The sequence below is a fragment of the Lissotriton vulgaris genome, chromosome 8 (genome assembly GCF_964263255.1).
Source record: "Lissotriton vulgaris chromosome 8, aLisVul1.2, whole genome shotgun sequence".
Classification (NCBI taxonomy): Eukaryota; Metazoa; Chordata; class Amphibia; order Caudata; family Salamandridae; genus Lissotriton; species Lissotriton vulgaris.
Genome location: NC_141696.1, coordinates 544,955,242 through 544,969,257, shown reverse-complemented (window position 1 = coordinate 544,969,257; position 14,016 = coordinate 544,955,242). Strand labels below are relative to the sequence as shown.

The 14,016-nt window shown below is 44.8% G+C and overlaps 1 protein-coding gene across 1 annotated transcript in view; it reads right to left on the bottom strand.

Annotated features, from left to right (window-relative positions):
- MOSPD2 (motile sperm domain containing 2) overlaps nt 1–14,016 on the bottom strand; it is a 501,534-nt gene that overhangs the window by 327,127 nt on the left and 160,391 nt on the right. The window contains exon 8 of the mRNA XM_086934358.1: nt 1,002–1,126. Coding sequence (XP_086790484.1) covers nt 1,002–1,126 — 125 coding nt within the window. The remainder of the gene's footprint in view (nt 1–1,001; nt 1,127–14,016) is intronic.

The window sequence follows — 14,016 nt, the reverse complement described above, 5'->3', positions numbered from 1 at the left end:
CGAAAATTAAGAAATGCTGGGCCCACTGTCGCTAAAAACCAATTTTAATGCAATTAAAAGAACAGTCACTAACTTCTTGCAATGCTACACTATTACACCGTTTCATTGTTATGCTGAAAGACAAAGCACAATTATAGTGATGAAAGAAAACATTGGAGTGATAAATGTTGCTGTTTCAGTGGTCTGGCCAAGCAGGTAGAAATTATTCTGAGGTTCCAAATTTTGGGAGTATCCCTAAATGGATAACTTATGTTTTAACATTTTGTAACACATTAATATTATTAAAATGTAACATTAAGGTAAAATGTCACTGAAATTATGATTCATTGTGGCCATACATTTGCATTAATATGTCTTGAGTGCATGAAGGTATAATATTAAAAGAGCTTTCTGTGAGGATAATGTTTTGTACAGTTCATAAACACGGCCCGAAGAGGACATGCAGACTGATGGGATGCCCACTGGGTCCCAGACTGAGGATACAGGGACTGGACAGTCAGCAAGATAAAAAGGTGATTATGAGATGTAGGAGGATATACACCCTATGAATATTTAGTGGCGCACAGGGATGGACAAGAGGGAGGAATAACAAAAAAGGACATACACCTAGACATGGGAGGGGGTGGTTCAGTTAAGGGAGAGAGGGTAGTTTAGTTTCAATAATACAGGTTTTTCTTTGGGCGTTACAGAGACGTTTGCAAGGGGAAATGCCACAGAGGAGCAGGGGGGAGGCAATGATATGGGTAATGAGGCTTTGTGATGTACAGGAGAACGTAAGTATACAGCGTGTATTTGTTTTACTCCTTGTCGTTGCTTTGGTTAATTGATTTTCCTTGCAGCATAGGTCAGAATATGTTTAGAATGCTATATATATATATTTTTTTTTATTCCTGTCTCAAATACCAATAAAGATATATTACCAAAAAACTGGCCTGCAGAGGTCAAATTAACAAGTGATCAAATGTTTAGAACAATGTTTTTATAAGAGGAAGAATACTTACAGAACCACCCATGTGTGGAGGCAAGTACTCAGAACTTATATACTCCTGCACCTCACTCTTATTTGTAAACTTCAGCATGTTTACCGCTTCTGGACCAAGCCAGCTCTTCACAATTTTAAAAGCAGCTAAACGAAATGTAAAAGTATATGCATTAATGACTGAAAATGTAGGGTACATCAACATTTTAATAAGTTAGGCAAAACGATCTTTGTGTTCTATCTGGCTAACTCCAAATAATGTGTTCTCCACTCCTTTTGTAGAATCAAACAAAGTAAGAGTGAAATGAGAATACAGCTTCATGTTGATTGATTTCAGCTGATTTATTTTGATCTCTGTGCACATCTGTAGTTACATAAGTGTATCCGTGTACTTGAAGTAAAATTACAAATGTCATTCTTAGAACCCTTCCGACTTGCACTCTCCATGTCCCATCCTCCATCTGGAGACGGACTTTGGAAAGCATACTGTAAAGGTCTGAAAGTCCACCACTTCTGCAATTCCTACGGACTAGTCTTTTTTCTAGCTGTCTTTATGTAGTGATCGTCTGTACTTTTGACTATGCCCAAATCGGCCTTTACTGCATACCCTCTATCCCCCACTAGCACTCTTGTTCAGCTGTAAGGAGGTATGAGAAATACACAAATGAAAATGCATAAATAAATTAAACAGGCGTATGGAAAAGTCATGACATTAAAATATTACTCCAGCTATTAAAATACAATTTTTAAAAATCTTCCAGACGGGCAGTTTTACAGCAAGACATAGTGTTCTATCTAACTCAGATGATGGGGGTTTGACCTAGTTATAGTGTCTTTAGTTTCTCACTATTTGTAACACCGCCTGAGTCTTGCACCGACAGCTAGAAAAAGAAGATCATGTGGCATGGTTGAATTCTATGAACGTCGATCCTCCTAAATGCCAAGGCTAGCGGAAGTGACATCATCACATGCCCTTTGACCCCTCTGAGACAACACAATATATGATATCACACTACCTTTAGTGCCTGGCTGAAGACTTCACAGGAAGCAACGTCATGGAAAGTTTGAGATTAGTATAGCCACAAGATGGAACATTTAGAAAGTGGATGGAAAAATATAAAATATACTACTGACATGGGTAATTTGAATACCTTCCTTCTATGATGGATACAGAGTTGCAACGTGGCCAGTATTTTTTCACAAGGTAAGTGAAAAAAATGTGAACCCAGCAAAAGCCAGTACTTTTTCCCCTTCTAAATATGAACTTAAAACAGTAAATACAGGGAGGCGCACTGCGGCGGCAACAAGATGGCAGCAACTTGAGAAGCTCCGCTACACCGAGCTTCACTTTCTGCCGGAGGAGCTGTTTTACCGCATCGCTAATATCCGCGGACGGACGCAAGGGCGTCGGAAACTGCCAGGAGCACTCGGGCAAGTTTCCGACCATTTTCTTCACAAAGTAACTCCTCTTTTGCCCGCATTGTTATCTCCTCATCAATGGCGACCTCCATTTTATGCGCTCCCGATAAAACGCGCATTTCACTCATGACTGTTTGCTAATTTAATTGGAATCTGAACCTCCTGCTATTTTATCTGTGATAGTTTATCGTTTTCTTGCCAAAGGATGCTCCTTCTTAGTAGATTGGAAGGTTTGTTTTCTTCTTGACATTTAAAAAAAAAAATTCTGAGCACCATTAACTCAATGACTGTTTGCTAATCATTTTGGAATCTGAATCTCCTGCTACTTTATCTGTGCGATAATTTATTGTTCTCTTGCTAATGGATGCTCTTTCTTAACAGACTGGAGGGCCTGTTTTCTCCTCTGCATTTTGAAAAAAAAATCCTCAGCACCATGTCAGCATTACTTTTCTGGGCATTTTTGCTTCATCATGTCATCATTGTCTGACGCACTCCTTACATGCCTGATTATATACTACTTTTTTGTGCGCCTACAGGCTAGTCTATCAATTTAAAAAGTAGCACTATTAATTTTCTACAGCATTATTATCTTAAGGATACATACGCCTGCTGGCTGCTTTAATCCCGTTTACCGGTCATTTGGTGTCTTTTTTTATGACAGACTGTTTTCTTTTCTTCTCTGCAATATCTGCTTGGACTACCATCTTCGCACGCCTTCATGCTCTGATCATTATTCCCAGAAATACCTTTTTGTCTCTGGTGTTTTTTTCACAATTTGAGCTCTGAACTTGCCTCTGTCTGTATATCCTGGACCCTCTGCAGTCTCCCAAGCCTCAGGGTGCTGTTGGGGCTGTTTCTGGAGGTCGCAAAGACACAACAGCTAATTCTGGCAAGCGTCTCAATCAGAACCTATGTTCTCCACCTAAATGACCTCCTCCCCTCACACTGGAGGATATTATGGAAGAACTACGTCTTATTCATCCCTTTATGTTTGATACCACCGCTACTCTTCAAAGAATTGAGGGGAAATGGTCCGGCCTTGACATGAGACTGTCTGATGTCGAGGAGCAGAAGATAAGTGATGCACAAGATATCATTGCTAAAGTTAACACCCTCACCAAAGAAGTTACTCAACTTAACAAGACTGCGGAGGATTTAGAAAATCAAAACCGGCGTAACAACCTATGCACTTATGGTATTCCGGAGGGCTCCGAAGGTTACGACATGATCTCTTGCTTAAAAACTTAAGTCTTACAGATTGTTGGCCTTCCTAAATCAATGGACTTTAATATTCAAAGAGCGCACAGATTAGGGCCTAAGTCTGCTTCTTCCGCTACAAAACCAGGAGGCACCATCGCATATTTCCTGCTGTATTCTGATCTTATGGCGATACTCCATGCTACCAAACATCATAAGCAATTGCTATGGTCTGGGCATAAAATCTTCTTCAGTCAAGATGTATTCAAACCAACAGCCAATAGACGTGAAGAATTTCTTAATCTCAGACCAGCCCTGAAATCCATGAACGCTCACTATGGTCTCATACACCCATGCTTCTTTAAAGTGACATATAAGGACAGAACATTTTCCTTTGAGGATTCAGCTGATCTTCGGAAGTTCATCCATTCTCACCGAGGAGAACTCATGGAACTTAGCAATCATTGAATGTCTAGTTATTTGTTATATCCGTTTCATTCTCTGCCTGAAGCTTACTTGTGGTATGTTGTGTTATCCTTCTTGATTGTGCCTTTATTCCATTCATATTTTTCAGGTCCCCCTTGTGCTGTCCTGTTGTTGAAGATTCTTGCCTGCATTATCCTCATGTTTACCTCATGCGACTTACCCTGTTTTGTTCTTTACAGTTTGCTAAGTTTCCTTCCTCTTTGTTTCACTTGTCTATTATTTCAATTTGGAGTCTTTTCTCCCTCCTTCCATTATTGTTTTCCATATCAGTATTATTTCCTCTCAGTGTTTCTTGTCAGTGGAGTGGTCGTCTTGGTTATTGCCGCCCGACACCCCCTCACACTATTGTGTTTTTTTTTGTGGACTGCAATGGTTAAAGCCATTTAGCTTTCGGTCATCTCTTCTTCTCCATCTTCTTCTAGCCATCTTCTCCACCCTCCTTCATGGTCTTTCTGGCAACATTCTTCTTCTCAACTTTTTGCCTTATCCTTCTCTCTCCTTTTGCCGCTCATGGTTCTTCACTGTTTTCTTTTCTCGCACATGTGGCGGGTATCGATTTCAATCACTTTACCTTTGACGGTCCATTTTTCATCCCCTCCTTGTCTTTTTACTCTCTACTCATTCCTGTCTCTAATTTCTGTTTATCTTTGGGCTTACTTTCCCCCAAAACTTGTGATGAATGGTCTTCGTGTTATCTCTTGGAATAATAAAGGTATTCGCAACCCTGTTAAAAAACAGCGAATCCTATCTCATTTAGCAAGATTGAAATGTCAAGTTGCTTTGTTGCAAGAAAAGCATCTTAAATTGCAAGATTCGTCTTCACTTCGTAAACAATGGGTAGGAGAAATCTTTTGTTCTCTGGCTGTGAATAACAAGAATGGTGTTGTTATCTTGTTTCATAAGTCGTTAAATGTTCAGTTACAAAATGAGTTTCATGATAATAATGGTAGATGGTTATTTTTAAATACTACTGTTAATAATACTCAACTTTCTTTCTGCAACGTTTATGACCCTAATGGCATTGATTTTGTTTTTTGGAACAAATTTTCTACTCTTCTTTTATTGCATGCAGTTGATGATTTAATTGTGGGTGGTGATTGTAACCAACTCATGGACCTGTTTCTAGACCGGAAATCACTAACCAAATATGTTCCCAATAAGATGCAGAAATCCTTCAACAAAGCCATCTCTTCTAGAGGTTTAATAGACTCTTGGAGAACCTCTCACTCCGACACTGTAGAATTTTCCTTCTTCTCTCCTGTTCATAGGTCCCATTCCCACACCGATTATATTTTTCTTACTCAACATACCTTACAATTCATGACTAATTCAGAAATAGGGTCTATCCTTATTTCAGATCATGCCCCTGTCATTTTAGACTTGGATTACCCATCTCCTTCTCCCACCTATCGTAGCTGGTGTTTTAAGAATTCTCATCTTAGATTCCCAATTTGTTGAGCAATTTACGTCTTTTATAGAATTTTTTCACAGCAATCCTCACTCTACCCCACAATTTCATTTTATTTGGGATGCCTTTAAGGCTGTATTATCAATTTTGTAGCTTAGAAACAGAAAAGAGCCGTTTCGCAATCTTCCTTTATCCTTAAACAAATTAAAGATCTTGAACACCAATACTTCACCACAAACTCCTCCGATACATTATCTTCTCTTATCAAAGCGAAAATCCAATACAATAAACACTTATGGGATTCTGCAACTAATAATCTCCTTAAATTCAATGCAAAAATGTACGGTGGGCGGAACAAGGCCGGTAAATCTCTTGCAAACTATCTTAAAATTAAGAAGCAGAAATCCAAAATCATATCCATCACGGACAATTTGGGGATTCGTCATTCTGCAGATGACAAAATTCTCAAATGTTTCGTCCAATATTACTCTTTTCTATATACTCCTGAGTCCATTCCTTCCTCAGCACAGATTGATTCTTTCTTCCAAACTATTCCCAAATTTTCTGAAACTCCACAGATCTTACTTTCCTAGATACTCATATCAAAGACAAAGAAATAATGAAGGCCATGACTCATCTACCCAAAGATAAAGCATCCGGTCCAGAATGGGCTCACTCTTATATTTTATTGTCATTTTAAACAAATCTTAATACCCCATTTACTTTCATTGATTCATTATTTTCTCAATCAGGGACGCTCTGATGGAACCGTGACTCAGGCAATGTTATGCCGGATTCCTAAAAAAGACAAGGATCCCTCACTTTTCAAAAATTATAGGCCTACCTCCTTAATCAACACAGATTATAAAATTTATGCTAAAATTCTAGCCATTCGTGTTAACAAAGTTATTCCTAACCTCATCAATATCTATCAATGTGGGTTTGTCAAAGGGCAGATTATTCACGGACAACTCGAGAACTCTACTTAACATCATCCACCTTGCTTCCAAGATGGGGTCTTCAATTGCACCTATTACTTTAGACGCTGAGAAAGCTTTTGATAGGGTTAGCTGGGATTTTATGTTTGGAGCATTGAGATGGCATGGTTTTAGTCCCCACATTATTCAACAAATCCAACTGCTGGGGCGCTAGAGGGCGCGCAGGCAGAATGGCCGCACTGACGTGAGGCTCCTGCTGCCTGGAATAAAAATCCTTCATTTATCCTGGAAGAATGAGCTGCAACATCGCTGAAACTTTGCCAAGCCACAGATATAACTGACCTTTCCACTCGGTGAGAAGAGTGGAGAGATCGGATGCTGCATGCCCCAGCACCAGACTGAAAAAGAAGTGACCGCAACTGCCACCGGAGCAGAGAGTGGTCACGGGGTGGCGACTGTGACTAGGCAAAAACAGGGCCTCACACGAAGCGACCAGGCTGCATGTGCTGGGAAGGATAGGCAGCGGCTGGAGGCCTGTGCTGCGATAAAGAGCAATGTGCAGCGGTAGGAGAGGTGGAGGAACATCCGGATCGCCGTGGGACAGAGCGGAGCGCTGGTGTAGCGAGGCCATAACTGCGGCAGTCAATAACGGGACCTGAGCGGAACTACCACCGGTACCCTCTGTGGAGAGCGAAAGTAAGAGGGTGGTCCCGGGAAACCGCTCTTTGAGCACAGCACTACTGGTGTGTGGAGCACTAACTGTGAACACTTATTTATTGAGAAAACAAGGCCAGGCAGCGTCCCCTCTGAGGCCCTGGGAGAGCAGACAGAGACTTGAACTGCGCAAGAACGGTGGGGAAGTGCCCCCTCCAGCTGCGAACTGTGAGGAAGAACTGGAAGCGTGGAGGCAAGTTGCGTCTATATTTATGCACGTGCCGTGTACTACTGGGGACTGATTAAGGAATCTAATTCCCACTGTGCTGAGCCATTTTGGGAGAAGAACAGACAGGCCTGCCGTTTGGGGTGAAGGACGGGGGGGGGGGATGTCCCCAGCAGCCAGGACGAACAAGGGAGCCCTGGGGTGGCGTATCCCTCTCCTGGGAGATATTGATCAGCACAGAGCGGCTCCCTTACTGCCTCATTGGGCTCCGATGATATTCAAAGGCCGCATAGTGACCTAGCTGGCGGAAGGGGGCGAATACGAGCAGCTGAGGAGTGGACCCAAAGCCGGAGGCTGCGAACCTCGACAGAAGGGCACAAGATAGTAAGCTCGAGGGCCTGTGCACGCAGTTGCTGAGGGGTTAGAGACCACTGTACTGAGGCACATTTGCTTTCTTGTGCCTGGTCCGATACCAACGGAAGGGAGAGCGGGAGTCTGCTGGCGAGGTAACACAGCATATACTTGGAACGGCGCACTGCGGGCGATATGAGGAAACCTGACACCAGACAACCTAAATTAAATTTTGAAATGGCGAGGAGAGTGAACAGGCCCACACAAGATGATCGGGTCTCAGACAGTGCAGAGAAAACCAGCGACGGAGCTGCCCTGCAGGCAGCGGATATACACAGTATTTTACAAGAGATGCGGCAAGGATTTGCAACGGTGGTAGACAAAGTGGACTGCATGTCGTCGAGGATGGACGCTATAGCTCAAAAACTTGACGGCCACGAGGAACGCATCAAAGAGACAGAAAGGCGCATATCCGACAATGACACCACTGCCAGCCACACTGCACGACTCACAAGAATGAATAAGCTCTTAAAAATAATTGCAGCCAGAAATGAGGATTTTTTTTAGCCCGCAGCAGGTGCAATAACATTCGCATGATTGGTATTCCGGAATCGACCAACACTGGTAAGATGGAAGAGTATATCGAAAACCTGCTGCTGTCGGCCATTGGAAAGGAGTCATTCTCCACGCAGTTCATAGTTGAAAGAGCTCACAGAACTCTTGGGCCGAGGCAGACACCTGGTAACCCCCTGCGGCCAATCATCGCGAGGTTGCTGAATTATAGAGACCGCGACGTGGCCCTTCGCACAGAACGCAATAAGCAGACGCTGACATTTGATGGAAACACGTTCGATATGCCCGGACTTTATGCCCATAGTACAAGAGGAAAGGCGCAAGTTTATAGACGTCAAGAAGAAACTGCGTGCGGCACAAATCGACTATGCGCTGGTGTACCGGGCAAAACTTAGGGTTACACATCAGGGGAAACAGCGCTTCTTTACTAACCAGCAGCAAGCAGAGGACTTACTTTCTCCTGTCAGTGAAGTGTATGAATCTGAGCAGCAGTGGGATGGGGTCTTCGCAGGAATCCAACTCCACAGGAGCCGAAGACGATTCGCAATGAGACTTTACTAAAGGCATTATTCCACACTATAAGGTGACGTTGAATAGATTGATATGTAATAGCAAATTCGGTGACTGAAAAGAGGTGAGACATTACCAGTTGACTCATTTGGGCTAGTAATAATGTATTCCAGGCTCCACTCCCCCCCCCCCCCCCCCCAATAGTGCCCGGACACTACAACAAAAGAGGACTTGAGGGGGGAGGAATATTTACGTTGCCGACTAGATATGACCCCCAATGGGTATTCCCCTATGGCACATTCTGTGCAGGGGGTGTGAAAAAGTTTTTGACTCAGTTGGGGATGGGGGGGGGCTACAGATTCTGGCAAGTTTGGGTTGCTTCAGTGGGTGGAGGGGTGGAGGGGTAGAAGTTGTGTTGTTTGTTCTGTGAGAAAAGTTGTGCAGGAGCTTTGTCCCCCAGAGGGTAGATTGCTGGCGGGAGGAGACGTTGAACATTATCAAAAGTGTGCTAAATTAAATATATATGGGCATTTACCAGATTGGAGAAACATTGACTGGACGACAATCAGGATACAGGTAATGATGGGAGAACATGGCTGAAGTCAACTTAGGTACACTAAACATTATTAGATGGAATGTAAGGGGACTAGGCAGCGATCCAAGGAAGAGGAGGCATATACTGTCATATTTGGACAGGCACAACGCACATATCGCTATGTTGCAGGAGACTCACTTTGCCAGTCAAAAGGGATGTACGTCAGTACAACGCGATCTTTTAGATTGCGATACTTTACAACGCTGCCATTACAATGCCAGTCATTACAACGATTTGCGTTGGTGTGCGCGGATTGAGGATTATTATAATTTTATATTCCAACACCAGCCCACGTAACAGTAGGGAAGGTGTTGGAATATAAAATTACAATATTCTTTATCCAACAGCGCCATCCAGCGCTAGTCGTAGTAACAACTTGCGTTTCAATGGCATAGTTGTAAAGGTACTGCGGTGTAAACACCGCGTTGTAAACAATGTTTCCGGTCAAAAGACTACCACCTTTGCCAGTAAGTGGGCGGAACATAGAATCTTCTCCTCTTATTCCACATATGCGGGAGGCACAGCGATATTGATAAGGTAACAGGTACCCCTTAGGCTGGAGGGAGCATCATGGGACACGGAGGGCAGGTATTGTCTCGCGTGGGGCCGGCTGGGATCCAAATCCATCACGCTGGCATGCTGTTATGGGCCGAACACAGATGAAACGGGGGTTTTTGATACACGATGGGCAAAGATCTTCGAGGTGGACTCTGCCCATGTCATTCGGGGAGGCAACTTTAATATTACATATTGTCCCAGAATGGACAGGTCACACTCCGCACCACACCATTACACTAAGGCGCAGGCGGTGCTGAGAGGCATTATCTCTGCCTACCAGTTGACTGATGCCTGGCGGCATACACACACACCCGTGCGCACAAGAAGGCACACATTTTACGGCGCAGGTGAAGTCCTGGGCTCGACTAGACTACTATTTAGTATCCAGGGGGATAGCCCCAATGATAACAGCAGTAAAACATTTAGCTAGAACCTACTCGGATCACGCACCAGTGGAACTGGTGCTCCCTTTCATTGACTTTACCATGCCACGCAGCCCCTGGCAACTCCATGCCCCTATCTTACTTGAGACGGGGTTCCAGGAAGAGCTGCGGGAGGAGATAAGCGACTATTTTGAACAAAATAAAAATTGTGAATAGTGTTGAGATCACCAAGGAGGCAATTAAGGTAACGATAAGAGGATATTGCATAGCGAAGGGGTCCGGAGTTCTTAGGGATATACAGAACACCCTGCGGACATTAGAAACAGACCTTAAAAACCATTGGAAGCGGAACTTGCAAGGGCCCGAAAGGCTCGGGGTAAATATTGGGTGGCCCGGCAATATGGAGAAGGAGATAGGCCTGTGAAGGCTTTGGCGCAAAAAGTGAAACAACCCGCTGCAATAACTGAATATACCTCTTTGTCCCGCAGTATTTCTTCCCGCATGGAATCACAACGCGGTCGTGATCATGACCGCGTTGTGATTCGCATACCATTACTCCGCAAGTCGGAACAATGACTTGCGGAGGGAGGGAGCTAGATGTTGGAATAGTATAATTTACTATTCCAACTCCAGTCTGTGGGGACACTAGAGAAGGTGTTGGATTTTAAATCCGACACCTCCCCCCCTCCGCAAATCGTTGTTCCGACTTGCGGTGTAATGGTACGAGGAATCACAACGCAGTCGTGGTAACGACCGCGTTGTGATTCCCTGAGGGAAGAAAAATGTGTCATTAATGTTGTTTACCGCAATAACTATGTGATGGAGGTGGAGGATCTGGGAGGTGGAGGATCTGGAAGGGGGGGCATGCCGCGACACAGGGAGTAGTTTCTTTTCTGTAACTCCAGTTCTGTAGTAGGGGTATCTCTGTTATAGTCTTAATCTAGTGAATAGTCCCGCCCATGTGCGTGGACCCCGGAGCAATCAAAAATAATCTCTTAAAGTGTCGAAAAAATGCAGAACTGCACAGACACAAGAGAGAATTTAAAGACCTATAATGCAGCCGATAACAGGCTACACTGTCCAGAACTTCAGCTAGAAATTCCACCAAAAATCCACAAAACAGCAAAGCCTGTCCAGATTTTCCCTTGCCTTAGGCAAAAACCCCTCTGGATGATAGAGAGGAAGACATGGACAGACAAGCCCCATAGGCTGCCATTATGTAGCTCAGAATAGGATACTGTGCCTTTAAGAAAACTTTCCAGAACTTCACAGTATCCCAGAATGCCCTGCAGGTCCCTCTTACTTTCAGTTCTTTTTGAAGGCTCAACACGCCAGACCTGTAGCATTCCTTACATAAATATCTGTCTCCACCAGGGAGGAGGGCGGGCGCTTATGACTATAACAGGGATACCCCTACTACAGAACTGGAGTTACAGAAAAGAAACTACTCCTTCTGTAGTAGGGGATCTCTGTGTATAGTCATAATCTAGTGAATAGAATGGCAAGCCCATCCCCACACCAAATCGGCGGTGGAGAAAAGAAACCAACACCACTATTGTGCGAACAAATTCCGCAGCGAAGCCTGTCCAACCTGAGCATCCGCCTTGGCATCAGTGTCCAGACAGTAATGCTTTGCAAAGGTATGAACCGACTTCCAAGTGGCGGCCTTGCAAATTTCTGCAATCGGCACATTACGGAGCAAGGCTGTCGTGGCAGCTTTGCCCCTGGTGGAATGAGCCTTAGGCTTACCTCCTAAGGTCTTATTAGCTTTCTGGTAACATAGTTGTATGCAGGACACAATCCACCTATAGATGGACTGCTTAGAGGTAGCAAGACCCGTCCTGACTGATCCATAATTGATGAACAATTGGTCTGACCTACGAATAACTTTGGTCTTATCCAGATAGAATTTCAACACCCTTCTAACATCCAGGGAATGTAAAGACCTTTCCGCTGGAGATGAAGGATTCTGAAAAAATGTAGGCAAAGTTATAGTTTGGTTGACATGAAAGTCAGAAATAACCTTGGGAAGAAATTTAGGGTGAGTACGCATAACAACCTTAGCAGCATGAAATACAGTATAAGGTTCATTACAACACAACGCCTGAATTTCACTCACCCTGCGGGCCGATGTAATGGCCACGAGGAACACCGCCTTCCAGGACAGGTGCTGCAACGAAGCCTTATGAATGGGTTCAAAAGGCTCCTTCATCAAACTGGACAGCACCACATTCAATTCTCATGAAGGCGAAGGAAGCCTGACAGGAGGGAACACTTTCTTCAAGCCTTCCAAAAAGTCTTTGATCACAGGGATCTGGAAGAAGGAAGTCTGTGAAGGGCTTTTCCTGTAGGCAGTCAATGCAGCGAGATGAACCTTAATGGAATGAACATTAAGGCCAGACCGCGCCAAAAGCAGAAGGTAAGGAAGGATGACATCTTCCTTGCACGTCGTCGGGTCAAAGTTTCTGGACACACACCAGATACAAAACCTCTTTCACTTGTAAGCGTAGGACGTCAGAGTGGAAGGTCTCTTAGACTCCTTCAGTATGTCCATGCAATCTTCCAGCAGATTCAAATGGCCATATTGCACTATCTCAGGAGCCATGCCGCCAAACTCAAGGACGAGAGGTTGGGGTGCAACATCTGCAGCCCCGAACTTCGTGAGAAGGTCCGGCCTGCACGGCAACCGTATGTGTGGAAGGAGGGATCGATGTAGAAGGTCTGTGAACCACCACTGTTTGGGCCATTCCGGGGCAATCAGGATCATCCGTGCCCTGGACCGGGACAGCTTAATGAGCACCGCTGGAATCAGGGGAATGGGCGAAAAAGCGTAAACAAAGCTGTTCGACCAGTTGATCCAGAGTGCATTCCCCAGCGTCCCTTGCTGGTAGTACCTGGAGGCGAAGTATCAGCATTTGCTGTTTTCGGCGGTGGCAAACAGATCTACGTCTGGAGTCCCCCACCTTTCGAAGACTTCTCCTAGTACGTCGTCGTTTATGACCCATTCGTGGTTTTCCTGAATCAGTCTGCTCAGTGCGTCCGCCTGAGCATTCTGCACACCTGGCAGATGGGTAGCCGTTATCGTCAATCCCCTGGCCAGAAGCCAGCGCCAGATCGTCTGCGCCTCCCGAGACGGGGTGCGCGATCTCGACCCCCCCTGCTTGTTGAGGTAATACATTGTGGTCGTACTGTCCGTCTGTACAAGCAGAGAGCTGGTCCGGAAGGATGGATGAAAAGCCTTCAGTGCCAAGTGAACAGCCCTGAGTTCCAGGAAATTGAGACCACGTGCCTTAGATCTGTAAGTTTCTCGCATGCGCTCCCCAGCCCTGGAGAGAAGCATCCGTCACGATAGTCTAAGTAGGAATGTCCTTGTGGAAGGGAACCCCTCTGAGGATATTCTCCGCTGAACACCACCACTTCAGAGACTGAAGAGCATGCAGAGACAGTCGTAACCTGTCGTCCCAAGATCCTCTTCTCTGGTCCCATTGGTCCTCCAAGCAATCCTGCAGAGGTCTCATTGTAGTTGTGCATGAGGAGTGAGGAAGATACAAGAGGCCATCGACCCCAGTAGAGAAGACACCGTCCTCACTGTGGAGGATGGAGTGGTCATAAGAGCCTGAGCCTTCCGAAGGATCGATCGCCGTCGCTCCTCCGAAGGAGACACGCTTGCTGACAGCGTATTGATGGTGGCTCCCAAGTATTGAATGCATTGGACCGGGATCGGGATCGGGACAGACTT